This window comes from Salmo salar, chromosome ssa20 (genome assembly GCF_905237065.1).
Source record: "Salmo salar chromosome ssa20, Ssal_v3.1, whole genome shotgun sequence".
In the NCBI taxonomy this organism is placed as follows: Eukaryota; Metazoa; Chordata; class Actinopteri; order Salmoniformes; family Salmonidae; genus Salmo; species Salmo salar.
In genome coordinates, this window is record NC_059461.1 from 43,160,866 (window position 1) to 43,188,226 (window position 27,361).

Consider the following 27,361-nt stretch of genomic DNA (forward strand, 5'->3'; position numbering starts at 1 on the left):
TACTGTTGCATTGTAAGATCACATTTCTGGAATGGAGAGAACGTTCTAACATCACGTGCATAAAACTCGCACTGGGGGCTGACCCAGTTAGAGATATTCACGATGAAAGGGTTAACTACTCATGGTGTGATTGTGATAACGTACATAAAACTTAAGTCATTTTGTTCACCAGACTTGGAATACCCTAACAATTAAATGCCGACCGATATTACCTCCGAGATATAATCTCTTCGGTTAGAGTCACAGCCGCAGTGTATACCCCCTCAAGCCAATACCACGTCGGCCCTCAAGGCCCTACACTGGACTTTATGCAAACTGGAAACCCACATATCCTGAGGCCGCATTTATTGCCTTGAGGGGATTTGGACAAAGCAAATTTGAGGGAAATGCTTCACTGAACTTCTAAGCAAACACATTGACTGTAGTACTTGCGTGGGGAAAACCTATTCTGTCTTCCGGGATGCCTACAAGGCCCTCCCCGGCCTCCCTTTGGCAAATCAGATCCAACTCTGTTTTGCTCCTCCTTCCTATAGGCAGAAACTCCAACAGGAAGTACCCATGCTATGGTCTATTCATTGCTGGTCTGACCAATCGGAATCCATGCTTCAAGATTGTTTTGATCACGCGGACTGGGATTATGTTCCGGGAATCCTCAGATAATACATTGATGTATACACGGACACGGGACTGAGTTCATCCAGTGGAAGTGTAGAAGATGTTGTTCAAAGTGTGACTATTAAAACCTACCCAAACCAAAAACCGTGGATAGATGGCAGCATTTGCGCTGAACTGAAAAGCGCGAACCCCCGTGAGAGATGTAACCGCTATGGCAAGGTGACTGCGGAATGGTAGAATAGGAAAAAGTGTAGTTATACCCGGTCCGTAAGGCAAATCAAACAGGCAAAACATCAGTATACTGGAGACAAAAGTGGAGTCGCAATTAACGGCTCAGACAAAGACGATGTTGGCAGGGTCTCCGCAGGCTCCACGGATTATCATGGAAAACCAGCTATATCAAGGACACGCCAGACAAGCTAAACACCTTCCACCCCACTTGAGTGATAACACAGTTCCATCGATCACGGCCCGCTCCCAAGAACTGTGGACTTCTTTCGTTCTCCGTGAGGCCGACGTGAGTAAGACATTTAAGAGTGTTAACCCTAAGGCCAAGCCGGCCCAGACGGTGATCCCTAGCCGCATCCTCAGAGCATGCTGAGACCCTCAGCTGGCCAGGAAGTGTTTACGGACATATTCAATCTCTCCCTTTCCCAGTCTGCTGTCCCCACTTGCTTCAAGATGTTATGTACCCAAGAAAGCAAAGGTAACTGAACTAAAATGACTATTGCCCCGTATAACTCACTTCTGTCATCATGAAGTGATTTGAGAGGCAAGTTAAGGACCATATCACCTTTAACTTACCCAACATCCTAAACCCACTTCAATTTGCTTACCGCCCCAATAAGATCCACAAATGAACTCCTGTGGTCAGCCTTCAACACCATAGTACCCTCCAAGCTCATCATCAAGCTTGGGACCCTGTGGTCTGAACCCCGCCCAATGCTAACTGGGGTCCTGGACAGATTGACGGGCCACTCCCAGGTGGTAAGGTAGGAAACAACACCTCCAATTCACTGATCCTCAACACAGGGGCCCCAATAGCAAGGGTGCATAGCCTGGCCCCCTTCTGTACTTCCTGTTCAACGGCAAGACTGCGTGGGTTGTTAAAACTCCTCGAACTCCGAATCATCAAGTTTGCAGACAACACAACCATAGTAGGCCTGATTAAAAGACGAGACAGCCTACAAGGAGGTAGTGGAGGGCCTGGCGGAGTGGAGCCAGGAAAATAATCTCTCCCTCAACGTCAACAAAACTAAGGATGAACCCAGATCACAGGAAACCTAAAAGGAGCAGATCCTATCCACATTGATGGGACCAGAGGGGAGAATGTGGCAAGTTTTCAAGTTCCTGGGCATAAATAACGATGGAATGGTCACCCACACAGACACAACGTCAGAGGCTCCAGAAACGTAACCGTTCTAAGAACCTCACAAACTTTTACAGACACAATTAGAGAAAGTATCCTGTCAGGTTGGTACATTTGAATGGCAACTGCACCGCCACAAACGAGTCCAGAGGGTGGCAGCGGTTGCCCAACGCATCACCTAAGCACACCACCTGGCCTGCAGACCAAGGTACAGGAAGGCCAAAATATACAGGTGCATCAAAGCTGGAGATCCGAGAGACTGAAAATCAGCTTCTGTCTCAAACATGTTAAACTATCACTAGCCACTACCACCTGGTTACTCTGCAACTTAGAGGCTGCTGCCCTATATACATAGACATGGAATCACTGGTCACATAATAATGGGAATACTCTTGTACCGATTAATAATGTTTATACAATGCTTTTACACATTTTACATGTACAGTGGCAAGAAAAAAAAGTAGTTGTGAACCCTTTTGAATTACCTGGACATTTCCATAAACAATAATAAACTTGATATGATCTTCACCCAAGTCACAAACAGAAAAAAAAAGTTAAACGTTAACACATTACATGCTTGTGGGATGTAATAAATACAATAATTTCAGAGACTTGTCCCAAAGCCACTCCTGCTTTGTGTTGGTTGTGTGCTTAGGGTCGTTGTCCTGTTGGAAGGTGAACATTCACCCCAGTCTGAGGTCCTGAGTGTTCTGGAGCAGGTTTTCATCAATAATCTCTCTGTATTTTGCTCCGTTCATCTTTCCCTCGATCCTGACTACTCTCCCAGTACCTGGAGCTGAAAACCATCCCCACAGCATGATTCTGCCACCACCATGCTTCAACGTAGGGATGCCAGGTTTCCTCCAGACGTGAAGCTTGGCATTCAGGCCAAAGAGGTAAATCTTGGTTTCATCAGACCAGATAATCTTGTTTCTCATGGTCTCGCTGCTACAGAACACTCAGGACCTCAGACTGGGGTGAATGTTCACCTTCCAACAGGACAACGACCCTAAGCACACAACCAACACAAAGCAGGAGTGGCTTTGGGACAAGTCTCTGAATGTCCTTGAGGTGCCCTTTGGAAAACTTCAAGTGGGCTGTCATGTGCTTTTTACTGAGGAGTAGCTTTTTAAAGGCCTGATTGTTGGAGTGCTGCAGAGATGGTTGTCCTTCTGGAAGGTTCTCCCATCTCCACAGAGGAACTCTGGAGCTCTGTCAGAGTGACCATCGGGTTCTTGGTCACCTCCCTGACCAAGGCCCTCCTCCCGATTGCTCAGTTTGGCCGGACGGCCAGCTCGAGGAAGAGTCTTGGTGGTTCCAAACTTCTTCCATTTAAGAATGATAGAGGCCACTTTGTTCTTGGTGTCCTTCAATGCTTCAGAAATGTTTTGGTACCCTTCCTCAGATCTGTGTCTCAACACAATCCTGTCTCAGAGCTCTATGGGCAATTCCTTCAACCTTTTGGCTTGGTTTTTGCTCTGACATGCACTTTCAACTGTAGGTTCTTATATAGACAGGTGTGTGACTTTCCAAATCATGTCCAATCAATTGAATTTACCACAGGTGGACTTCAAATCAAGTTGTAGAAACACCTCAAGCATGATCAATGGAAACAGGATGCACCTGAGCTAAATTTTGAGTCTCATAGCAAAGGGTCTGAATACATTTATTATAAATTGCAAAAATTTCTAACAATCTGCTTTTGCTTTGTCATTATGGGGTATTAATTTTAGAATAAGGCTGTAACATAACAAAATGTGGAAAAAGTCAAGGGGTCTGAATACTTACCGAAGGCACTGTACGTTTGCTGCACCATAGCGTCTCAGACTTTTAGCTAACAAATGTTTACGGCTAACACAAAACAAGTGGAATATGTTAGCTAACGTAAACGAACGTTTGTAAACTACTGCCCTTGTTGAATGCACCTCTGGTACACACACTCAAGACATTGTGCATCACACACAATTCAGTTCCAATCACCTGGTACACACACACACACACACACACACTACTTAGTCAGACATCTTCACAAATGACGTCACAACTTAGTTACACGGTTTTCCAAACCAGAGCAAACCACAGTGGAAAGGATAACCATGTCACTTTACAAACTTTAGGGGAAGTTAGTTTGTCCCTATGGGGAGTTAATTCGTCCTTATGGGGGGTTAGTTAGTCCCTAGGGACCTAGCTGTGAGAGGGGGAGATACTTTTGTATATATAGTATATGTGGACACCCCTTGAAATTAGTGGATTTGGCTATTTCAACATAAGCTCACAGAACGGGATCGCCAAAAACATCTGTTCTCGGTTGCAACACTGACTACCGAGTTCCAAACTGTCTCTGGAAGCAACGTCAGCACAAGAACTGTTTGTCGGGAGCTTCATGAAATGGGTTTCCATGGCCGAGCAGCCGCACACAAGACTAAGATCACCATGCGCAATGCCAAGCGTCGATGCCATTGGACTCTGGACCAGTGGAAACGAGTGCTATGGAGTGATGAAACATGCTTCACAATCTGGCAGTCCGATGGACAAATCAGGCCTTGGCGGATTCCAGGAGAACGCTACATGCCCCAATACATAGTGCCAACTGTAAAGTTTGGTGGAGGTGGAATAATGGTCTGGGAATGTTTTTCATGGTTCGGGCTAGACCCTTTAGTTCCAGTGAAGGGAACTCTTAATGCTACAGCATACAATGACATTCTAGACAAATCTCTGCTTCCAACTTTGTGGCAACAGTTTGGGGAAGGCCCTTTCCTGTTTCAGCATGCCAATGCCCCCGTGCACAAAGTGAGTTCCATACAGAACTGGTTTGTCTAGTTCTGTGTGGAAGAACTTGACTGGCCTGCACAGAGCCCTGACCTTAGAGGAGGCTGTTATAGCAGCCAAGGGGGAACCAACTCCATATTAAAGCTCATGATTTTGGAATGAGATGTAAGATGAGCAGGTGTCCACATACTTTTGGTAATGTAGTGTATCTACCTTGTTGTCGTAGCTGATGCTGCCGTCAGGTGTAGTGGCTGTGATCTCAGGGGTGTAGGCTCTCAGTTGGCCGGGGCTCATGATGCTAGGCTTGGCCACTCCAAAACACAGGATCAGGTAGTTCCTCCAAAGGCTCACGTAGCTGTCTCCACCACCCGACGTGCTGCTGGTCTTCTTAGTGTATACTGGGTTACTGGAGAGACCACGGGTAAACACACACACACAGTGCATTGAGAGTGCATGGTAAATCAAACTGAACCTTTAGGGGCGATTTTCCTGACACAGATTAAGCCTAGTCCTGGGCCCGTATCCACAAAGCGTCTCAGAGTAGAACAATTGTGCTGAGAATAGAGACATTTTACTCCTACTTTTAAAAGCTATGCATGAAGCCTCTTCATTCATAAGAGTCCCACAGGTATTTAGGAGACCTCATGAGCTGTCCTAAACAATTTTAAGAGATACCTGCAGGTGTTTTGATAATAGAAAAATGCAGCGAGTCAGTGGTTCCTGCGACACATGCAATTGCTTTGGAGTTGTTCAAATAACGTTTTGACTTTTCTATATGATCAACCCATAAATAATCTAGACCTACATGCAACAGTATCTCTTGCCTAAAGATGGCGCCGACAGCCCTGCATTTAAATATATATATTTTTTGTGTTATTACATACAGACGGAAATAACTTTTGGATATCAGAGCGGCGTACCTCAACTACATTACGACCAGGAATACGACTTTCCTGAATTGGATCCTTTCTCCGCACCCCCCAGGGCAATTTAAGTTATTCCAGAGGCTGCTCCAAAATGCCGCTGGCAGAGAAGAGGTATTCGGAGTGGACTTCTAGTTTGACTCAGGAGGCGGGCACATCATCCACCGCTTCCGAGTACATTACTCGTTAATGTTCAGTCTCTGGACAATAAAGTAGGCTTGCTCAGGACGAGGATCTCCTTCCAGAGAGACATCAGGGACTGTAACATACACCGTTTCACGGAATCATGGCTCTCTCTGGATATACTGTCCCCGTTCATACAGCCAGCTGAGTTCTCAGTACATTGCGCAGACAAGAATAAAAAACTGAAGAAGAAGGGCAGTGGTGTATGTTTCTAGATTAACCCTTTCACACGTACCATCACACGGGTGTGATCATTCTACAGTGGTCCCTGAAGCATACGATCACAACCGTGTGATTAGAACGCTCATTTATAACGCCTATTTAGAACGGCCAGTTTCGAATGACACAACAATCAGCATTTGAGCTGGCCACACTTTTTTCAGGAACTATTTACACAAACACTGTCCTTACAAAGTTATGACCAGAATGTGAGCAGTATTTTTGGATGCAATGTTCAGATATTCACAGAAGTATCTATAGCATAACACAATCATCCTAACCGGAGAATTGTAGGCTACATTTGTCCTAGCGCTAACTGAGGAAAGATTGACGCAACACAAGCGGTCATATTTTCTAACTCTCGGCTGACATAAACTACAATATGAATTAGCTAATAGCAATTACAATGTATAATTAATCGCATCACGGGTGAGCTCAGCATTGATCAAAATAATTGAGTAAAACACTTTCTAGAAATCGGAAGTAATCCGACGATTAGTTTCAATGCACTGCCATGCTTTTTTCCCTCACAGAAACCAAAGATAATAAGAGAAGACAAGATGAGTTTGGTCTGTTTATAGTATGCATGTTGAAAGGGTGTGTCGTCTACCATCGTTCACATCCCACCCAACCACTTCCTGAAGTTCTCAAAAAATGAGTGAACACTTACTCACCTCATTTTGTTATAGCATCTTTGGTCCGACAGATGATCACGTGAAACCCAGAATGCATTGTATGTCAACAAGCGTGGCTCCACGCACATTGCTGGAATTAGCTTAGCTCATCATAATCAGTACAGCCCATTACAATCTATGCACAAATCGGAATGCATGATTTATCACCGGTAATTGAAAAACGTGAATAAAATAGTAAATATATCAATAATACCACACAAAACATTTTCTGATAGTGATTTATTGATACAAATGGCGCGTGCAGGCAGTAAATCACGTAACCTCTCACTCCCACTCTGAGCCATTCAGTGTTGTTGTTTATGTATGTAGATAATGAGCTAACCTGTAGCATTAGCAATGTCTTTCAAAAGGAAACAACTCACAAATGTGGGAAATTCTGGAGATGTAAAAAAATTCTGACAATGAGTCTGAAAGTCAGGAATCAGATTCTGACAGTGACCGTGAGGAGCTGCCCCCCAGCCATCGAGAACCCTGAATCTGAGGACCCCTTGTCCACTGACAAAGTCCTAGTTCCATTTGAAGATGCTGGTGGGGATGGAGGCAGACCGATAGTGGATGAAGTACAGGAGTTCTGTGGTAGCTGGAAGGCTGCCAGACAATTCACCCCTCCTGGCCCTGCTGTTTGCGTTGATGAGTCCCAGTCTGGAGTGCAACGGCCCTTGCCATTTCCATTTGAGGCAGTGCTTCAAGTTGTTTCTGACAGAGGAGCTGGTGGGAGACATAGCAGAGACCAATCGCTATGCCTTGGAGCTACAGGAGAAGAGAGAGCCAGGAGTGGGGGGGACAACCACAATTAGTGAAATGTACCTTCCTGGTGACAGTCCTCATGGGGATAGTAAAGAAGAACTCCCTAAGAGAATACTGGAGCAGAGATCCTATGTTTGCAACTCCCTTCTTTGCCCCCCTCTTTTCCCAAGACTGCTTCCTAGTTCTGCTGCTAATACTGCATTTCATCAACAATGCTACTGCCATCCTAAATGACCCGTTATACAAAATAAGAAATGTCAACAGCTGGCAGCAAAGTGCCATGACAAACGAGACGTCCATGTCCTCTGCACTGTCCATACAGCAACCATGTCGGCCACAGGGAAGGTGGACCACCTGACGTGAGAGAGAAACATCAAACCAGACAGAGAGAAACATCAAACCAGACTGAGTGCTTGACTATAACCTCAAAATGGGGGCAGTGGTTAAGGAGGACATGATAAACAGCTTTGTGGAATGCACTCAGAAAACGACCAAGTGGTATAAGTTATTTAAAAATATTTCCAGGGTAGCTTCAAAATACAACAAGCTGATACTTCTGACGCAACTAGAATTGTTCTACAGAACTAATAGAAGAACGTAGCTAGCTACATAAGCACGATTGAATATAACACCATAAAGGTTATGAAATGAGTAACGTTACCTCGCGTGCCCGCGATTATAAGGAATATACACAAACATATTATGCTCCATACACACAGTGAACTACAGTAGAAACGGTATAACACGACACACAGAAACTATTATAACGTAATAAGGCACTTACTTTGATAGAAACACAGTCTGGATTTGAACATGGGTGTCTGTAGTGACGCCTCTAGCACTGAGACTCTGTGCCACTTGGGAGTCATAAGGCCAGGGTAGCCTCAAAACACATGCTAATACTTCTCTGATGCAATTAGCATTGTTTTCCAGAGCTCATAGAAGAATGTAGCTAGCTACCTAAGCATTGAGTATAACACCATAAAGGTTATGAAATGGGTAACGTTACATTGCGTGTCCGCGGTTATAAGGAATATACACAAAAACATTATGCTACAGTAGAAATGACATGCAGAAACTATTATAATGTAATAAGGCACTTACTAGACTTACTGCACACATTTCCAAAGTTATTATTGGTAACGAAAACAACTTTGATTGCGATGCAGGCAACAGACGGAAAATGTGAACACGTGTATGCAGGACGAGAGATGAGCAAATGTCTCCATACTTGAACTGCACAAACAATTGGGAAGTGGTTGGGGAATTTTGTCCGGGTCAGAAATGTCAAAACAATTCGGTCCACAAAACTAAACATTTTTATGTGAATGAATGAGGCGGAACACACCTCAATTCAAACTGTTATTAGAAAATAAAAACTTGTTAGAAAATAATTAAAAATGGACAAGTTGAAAACAGCCTATAAATAAAAACAAGCTGCGTGCTTTGGTTTGAGGGTAGCACGGATTAAATGTACTGTTACGTAACGATCACATTCTGGAATGGAGAGAACGTTCTAACATCACGTGCATAAAAAAAACTCGCACTGGGGCGACCGTTAGAGATATTCACGCATGAAAGGGTTAACTACTCATGGTGTGATTGTGATAACGTACAAAAACTTAAGTCATTTTGTTCACCAGACTTGGAATACCTAACAATTAAATGCCGACCGTATTACCTCCCGAGATAATTCTCTTCGGTTAGAGTCACAGCCGTGTATATTCCCCCTCAAGCCAATACCACGTCGGCCCTCAAGGCCCTACACTGGACTTTATGCAAACTGGAAACCACATATCCTGAGGCCGCATTTATTGTAGCAGGGGATTTTAACAAAGCAAATTTGAGGGAAATGCTACTGAACTTCTACAAACACATTGACTGTAGTACTTGCGTTGGGAAAACTGCTATTCTGTCTTCCGGGATGCCTACAAGGCCCTCCCCCGGCCTCCCTTTGGCAAATCAGATCACAACTCTGTTTTGCTCCTCCCTTCCTATAGGCAGAAACTCCAACAGGAAGTACCCATGCTATGGTCTATTCAATGCTGGTCTGACCAATCGGAATCCATGCTTCAAGATTGTTTTGATCACGCGGACTGGGATATGTTCCGGGTATCCTCAGATAATAACATTGATGTATACACGGACACGGGACTGAGTTCATCAGGAAGTGTAGAGAAGATGTTGTTCAAAGTGTGACTATTAAAACCTACCCAAACCAAAAACCGTGGATAGATGGCAGCATTTGCGCTGAACTGAAAGCGCGAACCCCCCGCATTTAACCATGGCAAGGTGACTGGGAATATGGTAGAATAGAAAAAAGTGTAGTTATACCGTCCGTAAGGCAATCAAACAGGCAAAACATCAGTATAGAGACAAAGTGGAGTCGCAATTCAACGGCTCAGACACAAGACGTATTTGGCAGGGTCTCCAGACAATCACGGATTACAAATGGAAAACCAGCTATATCACGGACACCAGACAAGCTAAACACCTTCTTCACCCACTTTGAGGATAACACAGAGCCATCGATGCGGCCCGCTCCCAAGAACTGTGGACTCTCGTTCTCCGTGGCCGACGTGAGTAAGACATTTAAGAGTGTTAACCCTCGCAAGGCTGCCGGCCCAGACGGCATCCCTAGCCGCATCCTCAGAGCATGCTCAGACCAGCTGGCTGAAGTGTTTACGGACATATTCAATCTCTCCCTTTCCCAGTCTGCTGTCCCCACTTGCTTCAAGATGTTATGTACCCAAGAAAGCAAAGGTAACTGAACTAAATGACTATTGCCCCGTATAACTCACTTCTGTCATCATGAAGTGATTTGAGAGGCAAGTTAAGGACCATATCACCTTTAACTTACCCAACATCCTAGACCCACTTCAATTTGCTTACCGCCCCAATAGATCCACAAATGACTACAGGTCAGCCTTCAACACCATAGTACCCTCCAAGCTCATCATCAAGCTTGGGACCCTGGGTCTGAACCCCGCCCAATGCAACTGGGTCCTGGACTGATTGACGGGCCACTCCCAGGTGGTGAAGGTAGGAAACAACACCTCCAATTCACTGATCCTCAACACAGGGGCCCCACAAGGGTGCATAGTCGGCCCCCCTTCTGTACTTCCTGTTCACCCATGACTGCGTGGCCACAAACTCCTCGAACTCAATCATCAAGTTTGCAGACAACACAACCATAGTAGGCCTGATTACCAACAATGACGAGACAGCCTACAGGGAGGAGGTGAGGGCCCTGGCGGAGTGGTGCCAGGAAAATAATCTCTCCCTCAACGTCAACAAAACTAAGGAGCTGATTGTGGACTTCAGGAAAAACTAGAAGGAGCACATCCCTATCCACATTGATGGGACCGCAGTGGAGAAGGTGGAAAGCTTCAAGTTCCTCGGCATACACATCAACGATCTGAAATGGTCCACCCACACAGACTCAACGTCAGGAGGCTCCAGAAATGTGGCTTGTCCCCTAAGACCCTCACAAACTTTTACAGATGCACAATTGAGAGCATCCTGTCAGGCTGTTTCACCGCCTGGTACGGCAACTGCACCGCCCACAAACGCAGGGCTCTCCAGAGGGTGGTGCGGTCTGCCCAACGCATCACCGGGGGCACACTGCCTGGCCTGCAGGACACCTATAGCACCCGATGTCACAGGAAGGCCAAAAATATACAGGTGCATCAAAGCTGGATCCGAGAGACTGAAAATCAGCTTCTATCTCAAGGCCATCAGACTGTTAAAAAGCTATCACTAGCCACTACCACCTGGTTACTCTGCAACTTAGAGGCTGCTGCCCTATATACATAGACATGGAATCACTGGTCACTTTAATAATGGAACACTAATCACTTTAATAATGTTTACACACTGCTTTACACATTTCATATGTACAGTGGCAAGAAAAAGTATGTGAACCCTTTGGAATTACCTGGATATCTGCATAAATTGGTCATCAAATTTGATATGATCTTCATCTAAGTCACAATAATAGACAAACATAGTGTGCTTAAACTAATAACACACATGTTATTGTATTTTTCTTGTCTATATTGAATACATAATTTAAACATTCACAGTGTAGGTTGGAAAAAGTATGTGAACCCCTAGACTAATGACTTCTCCAAAAGCTAATTGGAGTCAGGAGTCAGCTAACCTGGAGTTCAATCAATGAAACGAGATTGGAGATGTTGGTTAGAGCTGCCTTGCCCTATAAAAACCACTCACAAAATTAATTGAGTTTGCTATTCACAAGAAGCATTACCTGATGTGAACCATGCCTCGATCAAAAGAGATCTCAGAAGAACTAAGATTAAGAATTGTCGACTTGTATAAAGCTGGATAGAGTTACAAAAGTATATCTACGGTAAGACAACATGTCTATAAATGGAGAAAGAAAATACACCTTGTGGAGTGGCCCAGTCAGATTCCTGACCTCAACCTGATTTCAAATGCTGTGGCATGTCCTTGAGAGCGGTTCACACCAGACATCCTAAGAATATTGCTGAACTGAAACAGTTTTGATAAATGGTCCAAAATTCCTCCTGACCGTTGTCCAGGTCTGGTCCGCAACTACAGAAGTTTATTGCTGCCAAAGGAGGGTCAACCAGTTATTAAATCCAAGGGTTCACCTTACACTGTGAATGTTTATACGTTGTGTTCAATAAAGACATGAAAATGTATAATTGTTTGTGTGTTATTAGTTTAAGCAGACTGACAAGACAAGACTCTCGTTAATCTAACCACACTGTCCGATTTCAAAAAGGCTTTACAACGAAAGCAAAACATTAGATTATGTCAGCAGAGTACCCAGCCAGAAATAATCAGACACCCATTTTTCAAGCTAGCATATAATGTCACATAAACCCAAACCACAGCTAAATGCAGCACTAACCTTTGATGATCTTCATCAGATGACAACCCTAGGACATTATGTTATACAATACATGCATGTTTTGTTCAATCAAGTTCATATTTATATCAAAAAACAGCTTTTTACATTAGCATGTGACTAGCATTCCCACCGAACACTGCCGGTGAATTTACTAAATTACTCACGATAAATGTTCACAAAAAACATAACAATTATTTTAAGAATTATAGATACAGAACTCCTCTATGCACTCGATATGTCCGATTTTAAAATAGCTTTTCGGTGAAAGCACATTTTGCAATATTCTCAGTAGATAGCCCGGCATCACAGGGCTAGCTATTTAGACACCCAGCAAGTTTAGCACTCACCAAAGTCAGATTTACTATAAGAAAAATGTTATTACCTTTGCTGTCTTCGTCAGAATGCACTCCCAGGACTTCTACTTCAATAACAAATGTTGGTTTGGTCCCAAATAATCCATTGTTATATCCAAATAGCGGCGTTTTGTTCGTGCGTTCAAGACACTATCCGAAAGGGTAAATAAGGGTGACGAGCATGGCGCATTTCGTGACAAAAAAATTCTAAATATTCCATTACCGTACTTCGAAGCATGTCAACCGCTGTTTATAATCAATTTTTATGCCATTTTTCTCATAAAAAAGCGATAATATTCCGACCGGGAATCTGCGTTTAGGTAAAAAGAGGAAAGAAAATAAAGCACGGGGTCGACTCGTGCACGCGCCTGAGTCTCAGAGTACTCTGATCGGCCACTTGCCAAACGCGATAATGTGTTTCAGCCAGAGGCTGCCTCGATATCATTCAGCTTTTTCCCGGGCTCTGAGAGCCTATGGGAGCCGTAGGAAGTGTCACGTTACAGCAAAGATCCTCAGTCTTCAATAAAAAGAGCCAAGATGAACTACAACTTGTCAGACAGACCACTTCCTGTACAGAATCGTCTCAGGTTTTTGCCTGCCATATGAGTTCTGTTATACTCACAGACACCATTCAAACAGTTTTAGAAACTTTAGGGTGTTTTCTATCCAAAGCCAATAATTATATGCATATTCTAGTTACTGGGCAGGAGTAGTAACCAGATTAAATCGGGTACGTTTTTTATCCGGCCGTGTCAATACTGCCCCCTAGCCCTAACAGGTTAAATGGAAGAAGTTTGGAACCACCAAGATTCTTCCCAGAGCTGGCGTCCTGGCCAAACTGAGCAATCGAGGGAGAAGGGCCTTGGTCAGGGAGGTGACCAAGAACCCGATGGTCACTCTGATATAGCTACAGAGTTCCTCTGTGGAGATGGGAGAACCTTCCAGAAGGACAACCATCTCTGCAGCACTCCATCAATCAGGTCTTTATGGTAGAGTGGTCAGACGGAAGCCGCTCGTCAGTAAAAGGCACGACAGCCTGCTTGGAGTTTGCAAAAAGGCACCTAAAGACCCTCAGAACATGAGAAACAAAATGTTCTGGTCTGATGAAACCAAGATGAAACTCTTTAACCCGAATGCCAAGCGTCACGTCTGGAGGAAACCTGGCACCATCCCTACGGTAAAGCATGGTGGTGGCAGCATCATGCTGTGGGGATGTTTTTCAGTGGCAGGGACTGGGAGACTAGTCAGGATCGAGGGAAAGATGAACGGCGCAAAGTACAGAGAGATCCTTGATGAAAACCTGCTTCAGAGCGCTCAGGACCTCAGACTCGAGTGAAGGTTCACCTTCCAACTGGACAACAACCCTAAGCACACAGCCAAGACAAAGCAGGAGTATCTTCGGTACAAGTCTCTGAATGTCCTTGAGTTGCCTAGCCAGACCACGGACTTGAACCCGATTGAACATCAATGGGGAAACCTGAAAATAACTGTGCAGCAACGGTCCCCATGCAAACCTGACAGAGCTTGAGAGGATCTGCAGAGAAGAATGGGAGAAAGTCCCCAAATACAGGTGTGCCATGCTTGTAGCGTCATACCCAAGAAGACTCGAGGCTGTATGCGCTCCCAAAGGTGCTTCAAAGTACTGAGTAAAGGGTCTGAATACTTAGGTAAATGTGATATTTCAAATTTCTAAAAAACAGTTTTTGCTGTATCATTATGGGTTATTGTGTCTAAATACTTTCAGAATGCACTGTAAATTACTGCAGTTTAAGACCATGCATTGAACGTACTATATGCCAGTGAAACTGAATTACATGCACTCAGACATGTCATTCCTCTGCTGGAGATGTAAAACACAAAATGGGACATATTTGCATATCCTATGGTCTTGTGAAGGCTGGCTGAATTCTGGCAGAGATTGTTATTTTATCTCAGTATGTCTACCGATTCTCCCTTCTGCAGGAGACTGTTATCGGAAGAAACTGTGTAACCAATCATATAATAGCGGCGAAGAAATGCAATTAATTGGAAGGTTGTTTATTTTACATTTACATTTTAGTCATTACACTCTTATCCAGAGCAACTTACAGTAGTGAATGCATACATTTCATACATTTTTTCCCCGTACTGGTCCCCCATGGGAATCGAACCCACAACCCTGGCGTTGCAAACACCATGCTCTACCAACTGAGCCACACGGGACCAGTGTCAAGTGTTTATCCTCCCAGTGTCAAGTTATACAGTTGAAGTCGGAACTTTACATACATTTAGGTTGGTGTCATTAAAAGTCATTTTTCAACCACTCCACAAAGTTCTTGATAACAAACTATAGTTTTGGCAAGTCGGTTAGGACATCTACTTTGTGCATGACACAAGTAATTTTTCCAACAATTGTTTACAGACAGATTATTTCACTTATAATTCACTGTATCACAATTCCAGTGGGTCAGAAGTTTATATACACTCAGTTTACTGGGCCTTTAAACAGCTTGGAAAATTCCAGAAAATTATGTCATGGCTTTAGAAGCTTCTGATAGGCTAATTAACAATTTGAGTAAATTAGAGGTGTACTTGTGGATGTATTTTAAGGCCTACATTCAAACTCAGTGTCTCTTTGCGTTGGGAAAATCAAAAGAAATCAGCCAAGACCTCAGAAAAGAAAAGTGCATTCTGGTTCATCCTTGGGAGCAATTTCCAAACGCCTGAAGGTACCAAGTTCATCTGTACAAACAATAGTATGCAAGTATAAACACCATGGGACCACGCAGCCGTCATACCGCTCAGGAAGGAGACACGTTCTGTCACCTAGAGATGAATGTACTTTGGTGAGAAAAGTGCAAATCAATCCCAGAACAACAGCAAAGGCCCTTGTGAAGATGCAGGAGGAAACAGGTACAAAAGTATCTATAGCCACAGTAAAACGAGTCCTATATCGACATAACCTGAAAGGCCGCTCAGCAAGGAAGAAGCCACTGCTCCAAAATCGCCATAAAAAAGCCAGACTACGGTTTGCAACTGCACATGGGGACAAAGATCGTGCTCTTTGGGGAAATGTCCTCTGGTCTGATGAGACAAAAATAGAACTGTTTGGCCATAATGACCATCGTTATGTTCGGAGGAAAAACGGGGAGGCTTGCAAGCCAAAGAACACCATCCCAACCGTGAAGCACGGGGGTGTCAGCATCATGTTGTGGAGGTGCTTTGCTGCAGGATTAAGGTCTGTCGTCAGGAATGGACCAAGGCGCAGCGGGAATGTGGATACTCATATTTTTAATAAACACGAGTAAAGCATCCACAGGGGAAAAAAACAATAAACACGACAGGAACAGTTTTGCAGGCACACAAAACGCAGTGCAAAAACAACTACCCACAACCCCAAAGGAAAACACACACCTGTTTATAGGACTCCCAATCAGAGGCAAAACTAATACAATTGCTCCCTCTGCTGGTCAGGATGTGACACAGGAGGGACTGATGCACTTCACAAAATAGATGGCATCATGAAGAAAGGAAAATTATGTGGATATATTGAAGCAACATCTCAAGACATCAGTCAGGAAGTCAAAGCTTGGTCACAAATGGGTCTTCCAAATGGACAATTGCCCCAAGCCTACTTCCAAGCCTAGTTGTGGCAAAATGGCTCAAGGACAATGAAGTCAAGGTATTGGAGTGGCCATCACAAAGCCCTGACCTCAGTCCCATGAAAAATGTGTGGGCAGAACTGAAAAAGCGTGTGCGAGCAAGGAAGCCTACAAACCTGACTCAGGCTGAAAAAGTTTAACAACTCCTGGTCTAGAATGCCATTGTATGCTGTAGCGTTAAGATTTCCCTTCACTGGAACTAAGGGGCCTAGCCCAAACCTTGAAAAACAGCCCCATACCATTATTCCTCCACCAAACTTTACAGTTGGCACTATGCATTTGAGTTGGTAGCATTCTTCTGGCATCCGTCAAACCCAGATTCGTCTTTCGCCAGATTGTGAAGCGTGATTCATCACTACAAAGAACGCGTTTCCACTGCTCCAGAGTCCAATGACGAACAGTTATTGTGCTGACGTTGCTTTAAGAGGCAGTTTGGAACTCTGTAGTGAATGTTGAAACCGAGGACAGAATTTTTTTAGGCACTATGCATTTCAGCACTCTGCAGTCCTGTTCTGTGAGCTTGTGTGGCCTATCACTTCGCGGATGAGCCGTTGTTGCTCCTAGATGTTTCCACTTCACAATAGCAGCACTTACAGTTGACCAGGGCAGCTCTAGCAGGGCAGACATTTGACGGTGCCACGTTGAATGTCACTGAGCTCTTCAGTATGGACCATTCTACTGCCAATGTGTTCCTATGGAGATTGCATGGCTGTATCAGCAACGGGTGTGGCTGAAATAGCCGAGTCCATTATTTTGAAGGGTACATACTTTTGGCCATGTACTGTAGCTTGTGGTATGGTTATGTGAAATGACAATATTTTCTTGCAATATCTACACAATTTTGACTGATGATTTTGTATTGACAGTTTGGAGTGGATCACAGACGAACACTACCACCACGTTGGGTCTGGACTGCGAGGGACCGCCGCTGACGACCCAATCTGCACCCATCGCATCTAATTCCATAACAAACAGGGCAGTGTAGAGATTGGATGTTGGAGCAGCCTTAAGGGCAGTAAGTAGCAGTAGGCAGCAGGATGAGGTGCAAAATAGTGTCCAGTTTATTAACTGTGAAAGGTGGTTCCTGGTGAACAATGAAATCCAATGAATATTTACATAATCTACAAAGGTATTTACAAAATGAACAGACTCTCAAATTATAGGTTTGAATCTAAATCGAAAACCTAAGCTTCAAATCAGGCCTACATTTCCAAACCAACTATAGCAGGTTGGGGTATTCCAGGCTATGGACAGCCTCCCCACACAGCTCACATACCAGAGCTAGAATATAACTCCAGTTCACAGGTTGAACAGGAAACTTTATACCTTTGGCTCCTCCATATGGACCATACCATTAACCATGGAGCTCTTTACCCAAATATGGCATATTAAATCATGAAACAGACATCTTCATTATACCTACATTCACATATTCCGTCTAAATAAACGTCTTGAACATTACTGGCTTCTACAGGCCAACAAGTAGCAAAATGTATTACTTATGGAACCGCAAGCGCTCCCATTTCACACAGACATGACAGAGAAGACATGGAGTTCTGAGACATGCAAACTTCAAACACAGGACACATTACAATATGGAAATGAACAAAATTATTTATCGTCAGTGTAGCAAATGTTCGTGTGCACCTGAACATTGCATCCACGTGGAGCATTTAAATATGAAACTGAAATGGGTCACAATGCAACTTGACCAAACATTTCCTCTACAAATAATTACCCAAGATAACAACAGTATATACAGTTGAAGTCGAGGATTTACATACACCTTAGCTAAATACATTTAATCTCAATTTTTCACAATTCCTGACATTTAATCCTAGTAAAAATTCCGTCTTAGGTCAGTTATGATCACCACTTTATTTTAAGAATGTGAAATGTCAGAATAATAATAGAGAGAATGATTTATTTCAGCTTGTATTTCTTTCATCACATTCCCAGTGGGTCAGAAGTTTACATACACTCAATTAGTATTTGGTAGCATTGCCTTTAAATTGTTTAACTTGGGTCAAACGTTTTGGGTAGCCATCCACAAGATTCCCACAATAAGTTGGGTGAATTTTGGCCCATTCCTCCTGACAGAGCTGGTGTAACTGAGTCAGGTTTGTAGGCCTCCTTGCTCGCACACGCTTTTTCAGTTCTGCCCACAGATTTTCTATAGGAATGAGATCAGGGCTTTGTGATGGCCACTCCAATACCTTGACTTCATTGTCCTTAAGCCATTTTGCCACAACTTTGGTAGTATGCTTGGGGTCATTGTCCATTTGGAAGACCCGTTTGCGACCAAGCTTTAACTTCCTGACTGATGTCTTGAGATGTTGCTTCAATATATCCACATAATTTTCCTTTCTTCATGATGCCATCTATTTTGTAAAGTGCACCAGCCCTCCTGCAGCAAAGCACCCCCACAACATGATGCTGCCACCCCCGTGCTTCACAGTTGGGATGGTGTTCTTCGGCTTGCAAGCCTCCCCCTTTTTCCTCCAAACATAACGATGGTCATTATGGCCAAACAGTTCTACTCATTCAAGGGTTTTTCTTTATTTTTTACTATTTTCTACATTGTAGAATAATAGTGAAGACATCAAAACTATTAAATAACATATGAATTGATGTAGTAATCAAAAATGTGTTCAACAAATCAAAATAGATTTTAAATTCTTCAAAGTAGACACCCTTTGCCTTGATGACAGCTTTGCACAGTCTTGCCATTCTCTCAACCAGCTTCACCTGGAATGCTTTTCCAACAGTCTTGAAGTTCCCACATATGCTGAGCACTTGTTGGCTGCTTTTCCTTCACTCTGTGATCCGACTCATCACAAACCATCTCAATTGGGTTGAGGTCGGGTGATTGTGGAGGCCAGGTCATCTGATGCAGCACTCCATTACTCTCCTTCATTGTCAAATAGCCCTTACACAGCCTAGAGGTGTGTTGGGTCATTGTCCTGTTTAAAAATAAATTATAGTCCCACTAAGCGCAAACGAGATGGTTTGGTATGTCGCTACAGAATGCTGTGGTGTGCCTTGAATTCCAAATAAATCACAGACAGCGTCACCAGCAAAGCACCATCACACCTCCTCCTCCTCCATGCTTCACAGTGGGAACCACACATGCGGAGATCATCCGTTCACCTACTCTGCATCTCACAAAGACGCAGCGGTTGGAACCAAAAGTCTCAAATTTGGACTCATCAGACTCATCAGGACAGACTTCCACCGGTCTAATGTCCATTGCTTGTGTTTCTTGGACCAAGCAAGTCTCTTCTTATTATTGGTGTCCTTTAGTAGTGGTTTCTTTGCAGCAATTTGACCATGAAGGCCTGATTCAGGCAGTCTCGTCTGAACAGTTGATGTTGTGATGTGTCTGTTTCATGAACTCTTTGAAGCATTTACTTGGGCTGCAATTTCTGAGGCTGGTAACTCTAATGAACTTATCCTCTGCCGCAGAGGTAACTCTGGGTCTTCCTTTTCTGTGGCGGTCCTCATGAGAGCCTGTTTCATCATAGCTCTTGATGTTTTTTGCGACTGCACTTGAATAATATTTCAAAGTTCTTGAAATTTTCCAGATTGACAGACCTTCATGTCTTAAAGTAATGATGAACTGTTGTTTCTCTTTGCTTATTTGAGCTATTCTTGCCATAATATGGACTTGGTCTTTCACTAAATAGAGCTGTCTTCTGTATACCACCCCTAGCTTGTCACAACACAACTGATTGGCTCAAACGCATTAAGAAGGAAAGAAATTACACAAAATAACTTTTAACAAGGCACACCTGTTCATTGAAATGCTTTCCAGGTGACTACTTCACAAAGCTGGTTGAAAGAATGCCAAGAGTGTGCAAAGCTGTCATCAAGGCAAAAGGTGTCTACTTTGAAGAATCTCAAATATATTTTGATTTGTTTAACACGTCATTTCATAGTTCTACAATGTAGAAAATAGTAAAAATAAAGAAAAACCCTGGATTGAGTAGGTGTGTCCAAACTTGACTGGTACTGTACATTTAGGATAAATGAATTACTAGATATATGTGACTTGTTTCAGGAAACTAGGCGTACGTCGTACGTTACTACTTCACAGGGGCATGTGAACGTAAACAATTTCTAAAAATCAAAATGCTTTTTTTGGGCAGAAATGTCTTCTGGAATATGTTAACTTTCATGTGCCTTAATAACAAACTTGTATGCCATCTGTAAATATAAATAAATTGTTATATTTTGAGCGTATTTGGTTTAGCAACGGAAAAAGTCAGGAACCTTCCAGCTAGCCATGATTGGCTAAGATAATGGATGGGCTGGACATGCCGAGAGATGAGTTTGGATTGGTCTGCCATGTAGCTCGCTTCTGTCCATAACATGCGCTGGTTAGTATGTGTAGGTCATTTTTTTTAAGATATCACGTAGTAGAACTGCAAAAGTGTTGCTCTCCACTTTCTGGAGGACCAAGTTTTGAAATCAGTGGAATATCCGGTGGAATTACAGTATGATAGCTAAGGGTTTGATTGCACAAATGCAGAGGGAGTCGAAAAGAGAACACCTGTCTCCTGATTACATCTTCAAACTAAGGGCAACCATGGCATCTGAGACAGAGAGGGAGAAGCGTCGTTCCATGTATGCAGGTAAAAGTCTTGTTAGCTACATTTTCAGATATTGTATGTTTCAAATTTTGTCAAAGTCGTTTTCATTTCAAGTTAAAAGATACTTTTAGCTAGCCAGCTATTGTTAGCTGGCTGGCTCGCTAGCTAACGTTACATGTATAATCTGTGTAGTAATATTATTCGTATCTTAGAACCATTTGCATTCCTAGTTATAACCTAATGTTAGCTAGCTAACATTGAACCTGGTTGGTTAGCTACCTGTAGATTCATGCAGGGTAGTAACGTTGTAAGTTGTGATTATGGTTCATTGTTTAGCTAGCTAGCTGACTACATGTCTAAACAAAAGACTCCACTATGCAAGTAACCATTTCACTACACCTTCTGTATCCTGTGCATGTGACAAATACTATATCAAATAAAATCAAAGTGTAAGAGTTTACCGGAGACAAATTAGGATGTAACATTAGGACAACAACTCAAATTAGGATATCACATTAGGCCAACGAGACAGTGTCTAAGTTAAAAAATTCTGAGGTAGAAAGCCCTGATTTTATTTCGTCACACTCGGAACCGTAAGCTTTCTGTAATTGGTTCACCATTAACTTATAAATAATGATCTTGTTGTGAGTATATTTTCCTGTAATAATGAAGAGAAATTAGCTAAAGTGAAGATGTTGTCAGCTATATGATATGGTCATTATTTGAACTAGCTAGCCAGCTAACATTAGCTAGCTAGCAAGTTCACCCATTTTCAAAGCAGAATTACTTTCCCATTGTTCCTCAACTGTAGTGTATGATATAGCTCTGTCTCTACTTTTATCCATTGTAAAAAAACACTATTTACAATGTTGTTACATAAGACCGAATTGAGCAGGTCCGTCAGATATGGGGAACCATAAACGTGCTAAACAATTGAGAAGGGAAAATTAAATGATGTGCATTTGTGATGAGTGCTACTGAGTCAGCTTCATAACAGGCAGTCAGGGCTATTGAGGGTGTGCAACTTTTATTATCTGTAAAAAAAAAAATAGAGTGGTGGAAAAAGTAACCAATTGTCATACTTGAGTAAAAGTATAAAATACCTTAATAGAAAATGACTTAAGTAAAAGTCACCCAGTCAAATTCTACTTGAGTAAATGTCCAAAGGTATTTGGTTTAAAATATACTTAAGTATCAAAATTAAAAGTATAAATAATTTCAAATTCCTTATATTAAACAAACCAGATGGCACAATTTTTTTAAATGATTTTTTAAATGTTTTTAAATATATATTTTTATTTACAGATAGTCAGGGGCACACTCCAACATTCAGACATAATTTACAAATGAAGCATGTGTGTTTAGTGAGTCTGCCAGATCAGAGGCAGTAGGGATTACCAGGTGTGTTTGGTTGATAAGTGCTTTAATTGGACTATTTTCCTGTCCTGCTAATAAGCATTCAAAATGTAACGTGTACTTTTGGGTGTCAAGGAAAATTTATGGTGTAAAAAGTACAATATTTTCTTAAGGAATGTAGTGAAGTAAAAGTAGTCAAAAATATAAATAGTGAAGTAAAGTACACATACACAAAAATGTGGATTTGCTATGCTGCATTTTTCAAACAGAAATAGTAGAGATGTGCTTTGGAAATAGCAACCTGGATTAAATACATGTATGACGATGTTTGCCTGTCCATGCCTTGTATAGCCTACTACTGAATATGGTACAAATGTATGCTCATATGTCACCTTCATGTGAAGAAGCACAATGATTTTTGCTGCCTGAACAGGTAAAATTGATATTTTATGAGCTTTAGCCCATTTTCGATCAGACATATGAGGACGAATATTACATATCATGTAAGGAATACGATTACATAAATGATCAGGTAACGACTAAGGATATGATACATTTCAGAAAATATGTGGCTTCATTCATACCTAAGTATAAAGGCTTAGATATGTCAGCATGTTGACACTTACCCTTTCCGGAGTAACAAATATGTAAGCGGGTGCATGCGCATCAGGTGCGTGTCTTGTATGTATAAAAAGTATGTGTTTAACAACAGTCATACTGTATGATTGAGTGCAATATGCCAATCACATTACTCAAAATATCAGAATTTGTACCAAAAAAAAGGGTTATGCATTCCAACATATTGGGCAAGAATTAAGAGTGGGCAAAGTTCAATCAAAAGCTTTACCATTGCAAGATTTGATGTAGTCACATTCACTGTGGTTGTCTGAAGTGTCCTATAGAGTTCACAGCTGCCGATGCATCATCGTGATTGGTTATTCCCCATCATTTGCAACAATGTCAATGAGAGTCAATATATGTTCTTTGCAGTACCTCAAACTGTTGTGATTACCAGCTGAAAAACTTCTATCAGTTTATTTTACTCCTGGCTCAGAGTTTGTCTGGGCAGTGTCTTCACATCCTACTGTGAGCTGAGATTTCTTTTGTGTCCAAAAACAAGTTTTAATAGGATTCCTAGGACCTTTTTCAGAGATGCTTTGTGGATAAGGGCAAAGGACTAGGCCTACTCTGTGTCCGGGAAACCGCCCCTTAGAGTGCTGTCCATTTCATTTTTATGGATTATCTATCCATCTATCTTCTTACATCAAGATCCACATTGTAAAATAAACTTTTGTTCAATACTTTGATGTGTTATCCTCTGGGGCTGTGCTGTACTCAATCTGTACAATAAATCAAATCCAACATGGGGAAAGATCTATTCTTTTCAATCAGGAACAGAATTTAGCAGTACTCACGTGGGGTCCACCAGGGGCATGAGCAGCTGCATGCGTGTGAAGACGTAGGACCAGGTGTAGCTAAGGGCGGTGGGGCAGTGTTTGGGCAGGTGGTCCTGGCGCAGCAGGCTGTAGAGACAGAGCACCCAGGGGTCCTTGACCGACTGGGCAAAGATCCACACGTGGGACGGGCTCTGGATGTCATAGTGGCTGTTGACCAGCATGGAGTTCCACTCAAGCAGCCATTGCAGGTCCACTTGGTGGCCCAACGGAAGAGTGGCCTAAAAAGGGGGTTGGGGATTGGGAGACAGGAGGGTCAGGGGTTAGAGGTCGAGGGTTAGAGGTTTCAGTCAATTCAGGAAATGATCTTCAATTACAATTAAAGGCTATAGACTTTATTTTAGAAATCATAAAAAATGAATGCAATTTTTTTAGGTTCAACTGAAATTTCAATTGCAGTTCTAGAACCAGGCGAAAACTGCCATCCACAATTCTATGATCAGTGAGCAGATTGTTCATACAAATCACTAACGTGATTAATGGAAGCTAACCAGATCACTTGACGGTAAAGTGCATTCGGAAAGTATTCAGACCCCTTGACTTTTCCCACATTCTGTGATGTTACAGACCTATTCTAAAATGAATGAAATCGTTTTTTCCCCCTCATCAAACTACACACAATACTCTATAATGACAAAGCAAAAACAGGTTTTCAGAAATTTGTACAAATGTATACAAAATAAAAAACAACCTTATTTACATAACTATTCAGAACCTTTGCTATGAGACTCGAAATTGCGCTCAGGTGCATTCTGTTTCCATTGATCATCCTTGAGTTGTTTCTTATAGCTTGATTTGAAGTCCACCTTTGGGAAATTCAATTGATTGGACATGAGTTGGGAAGGCACACATCTGTCTATATAAGGTCCCACAGTTGACAGTGCATGTCAGAGAAAAAACCAAGCCATGAGGTCGAAGAAATTGTCTGTAGAATTTCGAGACAGGATTGTGTCGAAGCACAGATCTGGGGAAGGGTACCAAAAAAATGTCTTCAGCATTGAAGGTCCCCAAGAACACAGTGGCCTCCATCATTCTTAAATGCAATACGTTTAGAACCACCAAGACTCTTCCTAGAGCTGACCAAACGGCGCAATTGGTGGAGAAGGGTCTTGGTCTGGGAGGTGACCATGTACCCGATGGTCACTCTGACAGAGCTCCAGAGTTCCTCTGTAGAGATGGGAGAACCTTCCAAAAGGACAATCATCTCTGCAAAACTCCACCAATCAGGCCTTTATGGTAGAGTGGCCAGACGGAAACCACTCCTCAGTAAAAGGCACATGACAGCCCGCTTGGAGTTTGCCAAAAAGCACTTAACCTCTTGACGGTCGCCTAGGATAGGGGGCGCTACAGCGATTTTTGAAAAGAATGCCCATTTTAAACGGCCTCCTACTCAAACTCAGAAGCTAGGATATGCATATAATTAATACTTGTGGATAGAAAACACCCTAAAGTTTCTAAAACTGTTTGAATGGTGTCTGTGAGTATAACAGAACTCATATGGCAGTCAAAACCCCGAGACCGATCGTAACAGGATGTGGAATTCTGAATTGCGGACTCAACTTCATCACTTTGCCTATAAATCACACCGTGAGCAATGGTTCATTGAGCACTTCCTATTGCTTCCACTAGATGTCCCCAGTCTTTACAAAGTGGTTTGAGTCTCCTACTGTGAAAACTGACTGAATGAGACGCTGTGGAAAGTGGTCACATGAGGAGGGCCATCACCATTATGACGCCGGCGCCCCTGGCTACCCTCCCCTTTCGAAACGTTTTGAAAGACAATGCAATCGTCCCCCTTGAATCTTATTGGAGCTCTGGTTGAAAAAGGCCCTAAAGATTTATGTTATACAACGTTTGACATGTTTGAACGAACCTAAAAAAAAAAAAATGCATTTTATTGAAAGAGGAGTCCCGCGGCCGACGGAACTTTTGGTGCAGCCTTCAGAACGCGCTAACAAGAACAAGCTATTGGGACGTAAAGGATTAACTTTTTCGAACGAAAATACATTTGTTGTGGACCTGGGATTCCTGGAAGTGCTTTCTGATGAAGATAATCAAAGGTAAGGGATTATTGACAATAGTATACAAGAGTAGATTTGATATGCGATTGTTCCAAGATGGCGCTGACCTGTAACGGTAGCCTATTTTTCTGAGTATCGCATCCCCTTTTATCGCAAAGTGTGATTACCCAGTAAAGTTATTTTTAAATCTGGCATTGCAGGTGCTTTCAAGAGATGCTAATCTATAAATCTTAGAATGACAATATTACATTTAAAAAAAAAATTGAATAGTAATTTAGTAAATTGTAGCGCTGTTTCACCGGACGCATTTGAGGGAAAATAGTTCACGTCAACGTTACGCGCCGATGTAAAATGCTGTTTTTATATATAAATATGAACTTTATCGAACAAAAGAATGCATGTATTGTGTAACATGATGTCCTAGGAGTGTCATCTGATGAAGATTGTCAAAGGTTAGTGCTGCATTTAGCTGTTTTTTGGTTATTTGTGATGCATGTGGTTGGTCGGAAAATGGCTATGTGGCTACTTTTACGATATACTCCTCTAACATTATCTAATGTTTTGCTTTTGCTGTAAAGCCTTTTTGAAATCGGACAACGTGGTTCGATTCAGGAGAGGTGTATCTATAAAACGATATAACATAGTCCTATATTTGAAAAAAAAAATAATATTACATTTTGTTATGCTAATGGCGATAGGATTTTTCGCTGGATGTCCGTCCCCGACCAGGGGTTAAAGGACTCTCAGAACATGAGAAACAAGATTATATTGTCTGATGAAACAAAGATTGAACTCTTTGGTCTGAATGCCAAGTGTCACGTCTGGAGGAAACATGGCACCATCCCTACGGTGAAGCATTGTGGTGACAGCATTATGCTGTGAGGATGTTTTTCATCAGGGACTGGGAGACTAGTCAGTATTGAGGGAAAGATGAAAGTACAGAGAGATACTTGATGAAAACCTGCTCTAGAGCACTCAGGACCTTAGACTGGGGGTGAAGGTTCACCTTCCAACAGGACAACAACCCTAAGCACACAACCAAGACAACGCAGGAGTTCTCTGAATGTCCTTGAGTGGCCCAGCCAGAGCCCGATCTTGAATCTGATCAAACATCTCTGGAGAGACCTGAATATAGCTGTGCAGTGATGCTCCCCATCCAACCTGACAGAGCTTGAGAGGATCTGCAGAGAAGAATGGGAGGGACTCCCCAAATACAGGTGTGCCAAGCTTGTAGCGTCAAGAAGACTCGAGGCTGTAATCACTGCCAAATGTGCTTGAACAAAGTACTGAGTAAAGGGTCTGAATACTTATGTAAATGTGATATGTTTTTTTCTAAAAATCTGTTTTTGCTTTGTATTGTATGTCGATTGATGAGGAAAATAAACAATTTAATCAATTTTTGAATAAGGCTGTAACGTAACAAAATGTTGAAAAAGTCAAGGGGTCTGAATACTTTCCGAATGCACTGTATGTTAAGCGGACTGGGCTGTAATACCCATCCTGAATCACTGTCTGGAGTAATAA

The 27,361-nt window shown here is 42.5% G+C and overlaps 1 protein-coding gene and 1 long non-coding RNA gene across 2 annotated transcripts in view; one reads left to right on the forward strand and one right to left on the reverse strand.

Moving 5' to 3' along the window:
* The window catches only part of LOC106580641 (uncharacterized), a 37,358-nt gene extending 19,058 nt beyond the window's left edge, over nt 1-18,300 (forward strand). The window contains exon 3 of the long non-coding RNA XR_001322927.2: nt 17,281-18,300. This is a non-coding gene — a long non-coding RNA (uncharacterized lncRNA). The remainder of the gene's footprint in view (nt 1-17,280) is intronic.
* LOC106580640 (protein furry homolog) overlaps nt 1-27,361 on the reverse strand; it is a 281,327-nt gene that overhangs the window by 154,466 nt on the left and 99,500 nt on the right. Inside the window, exons 22-23 of the mRNA XM_014161918.2 lie at nt 23,778-24,037; nt 4,967-5,159 (exon numbers count right to left, since the gene is read on the reverse strand). Of these exons, the coding sequence (XP_014017393.1) occupies nt 4,967-5,159; nt 23,778-24,037 (453 nt within the window). The remainder of the gene's footprint in view (nt 1-4,966; nt 5,160-23,777; nt 24,038-27,361) is intronic.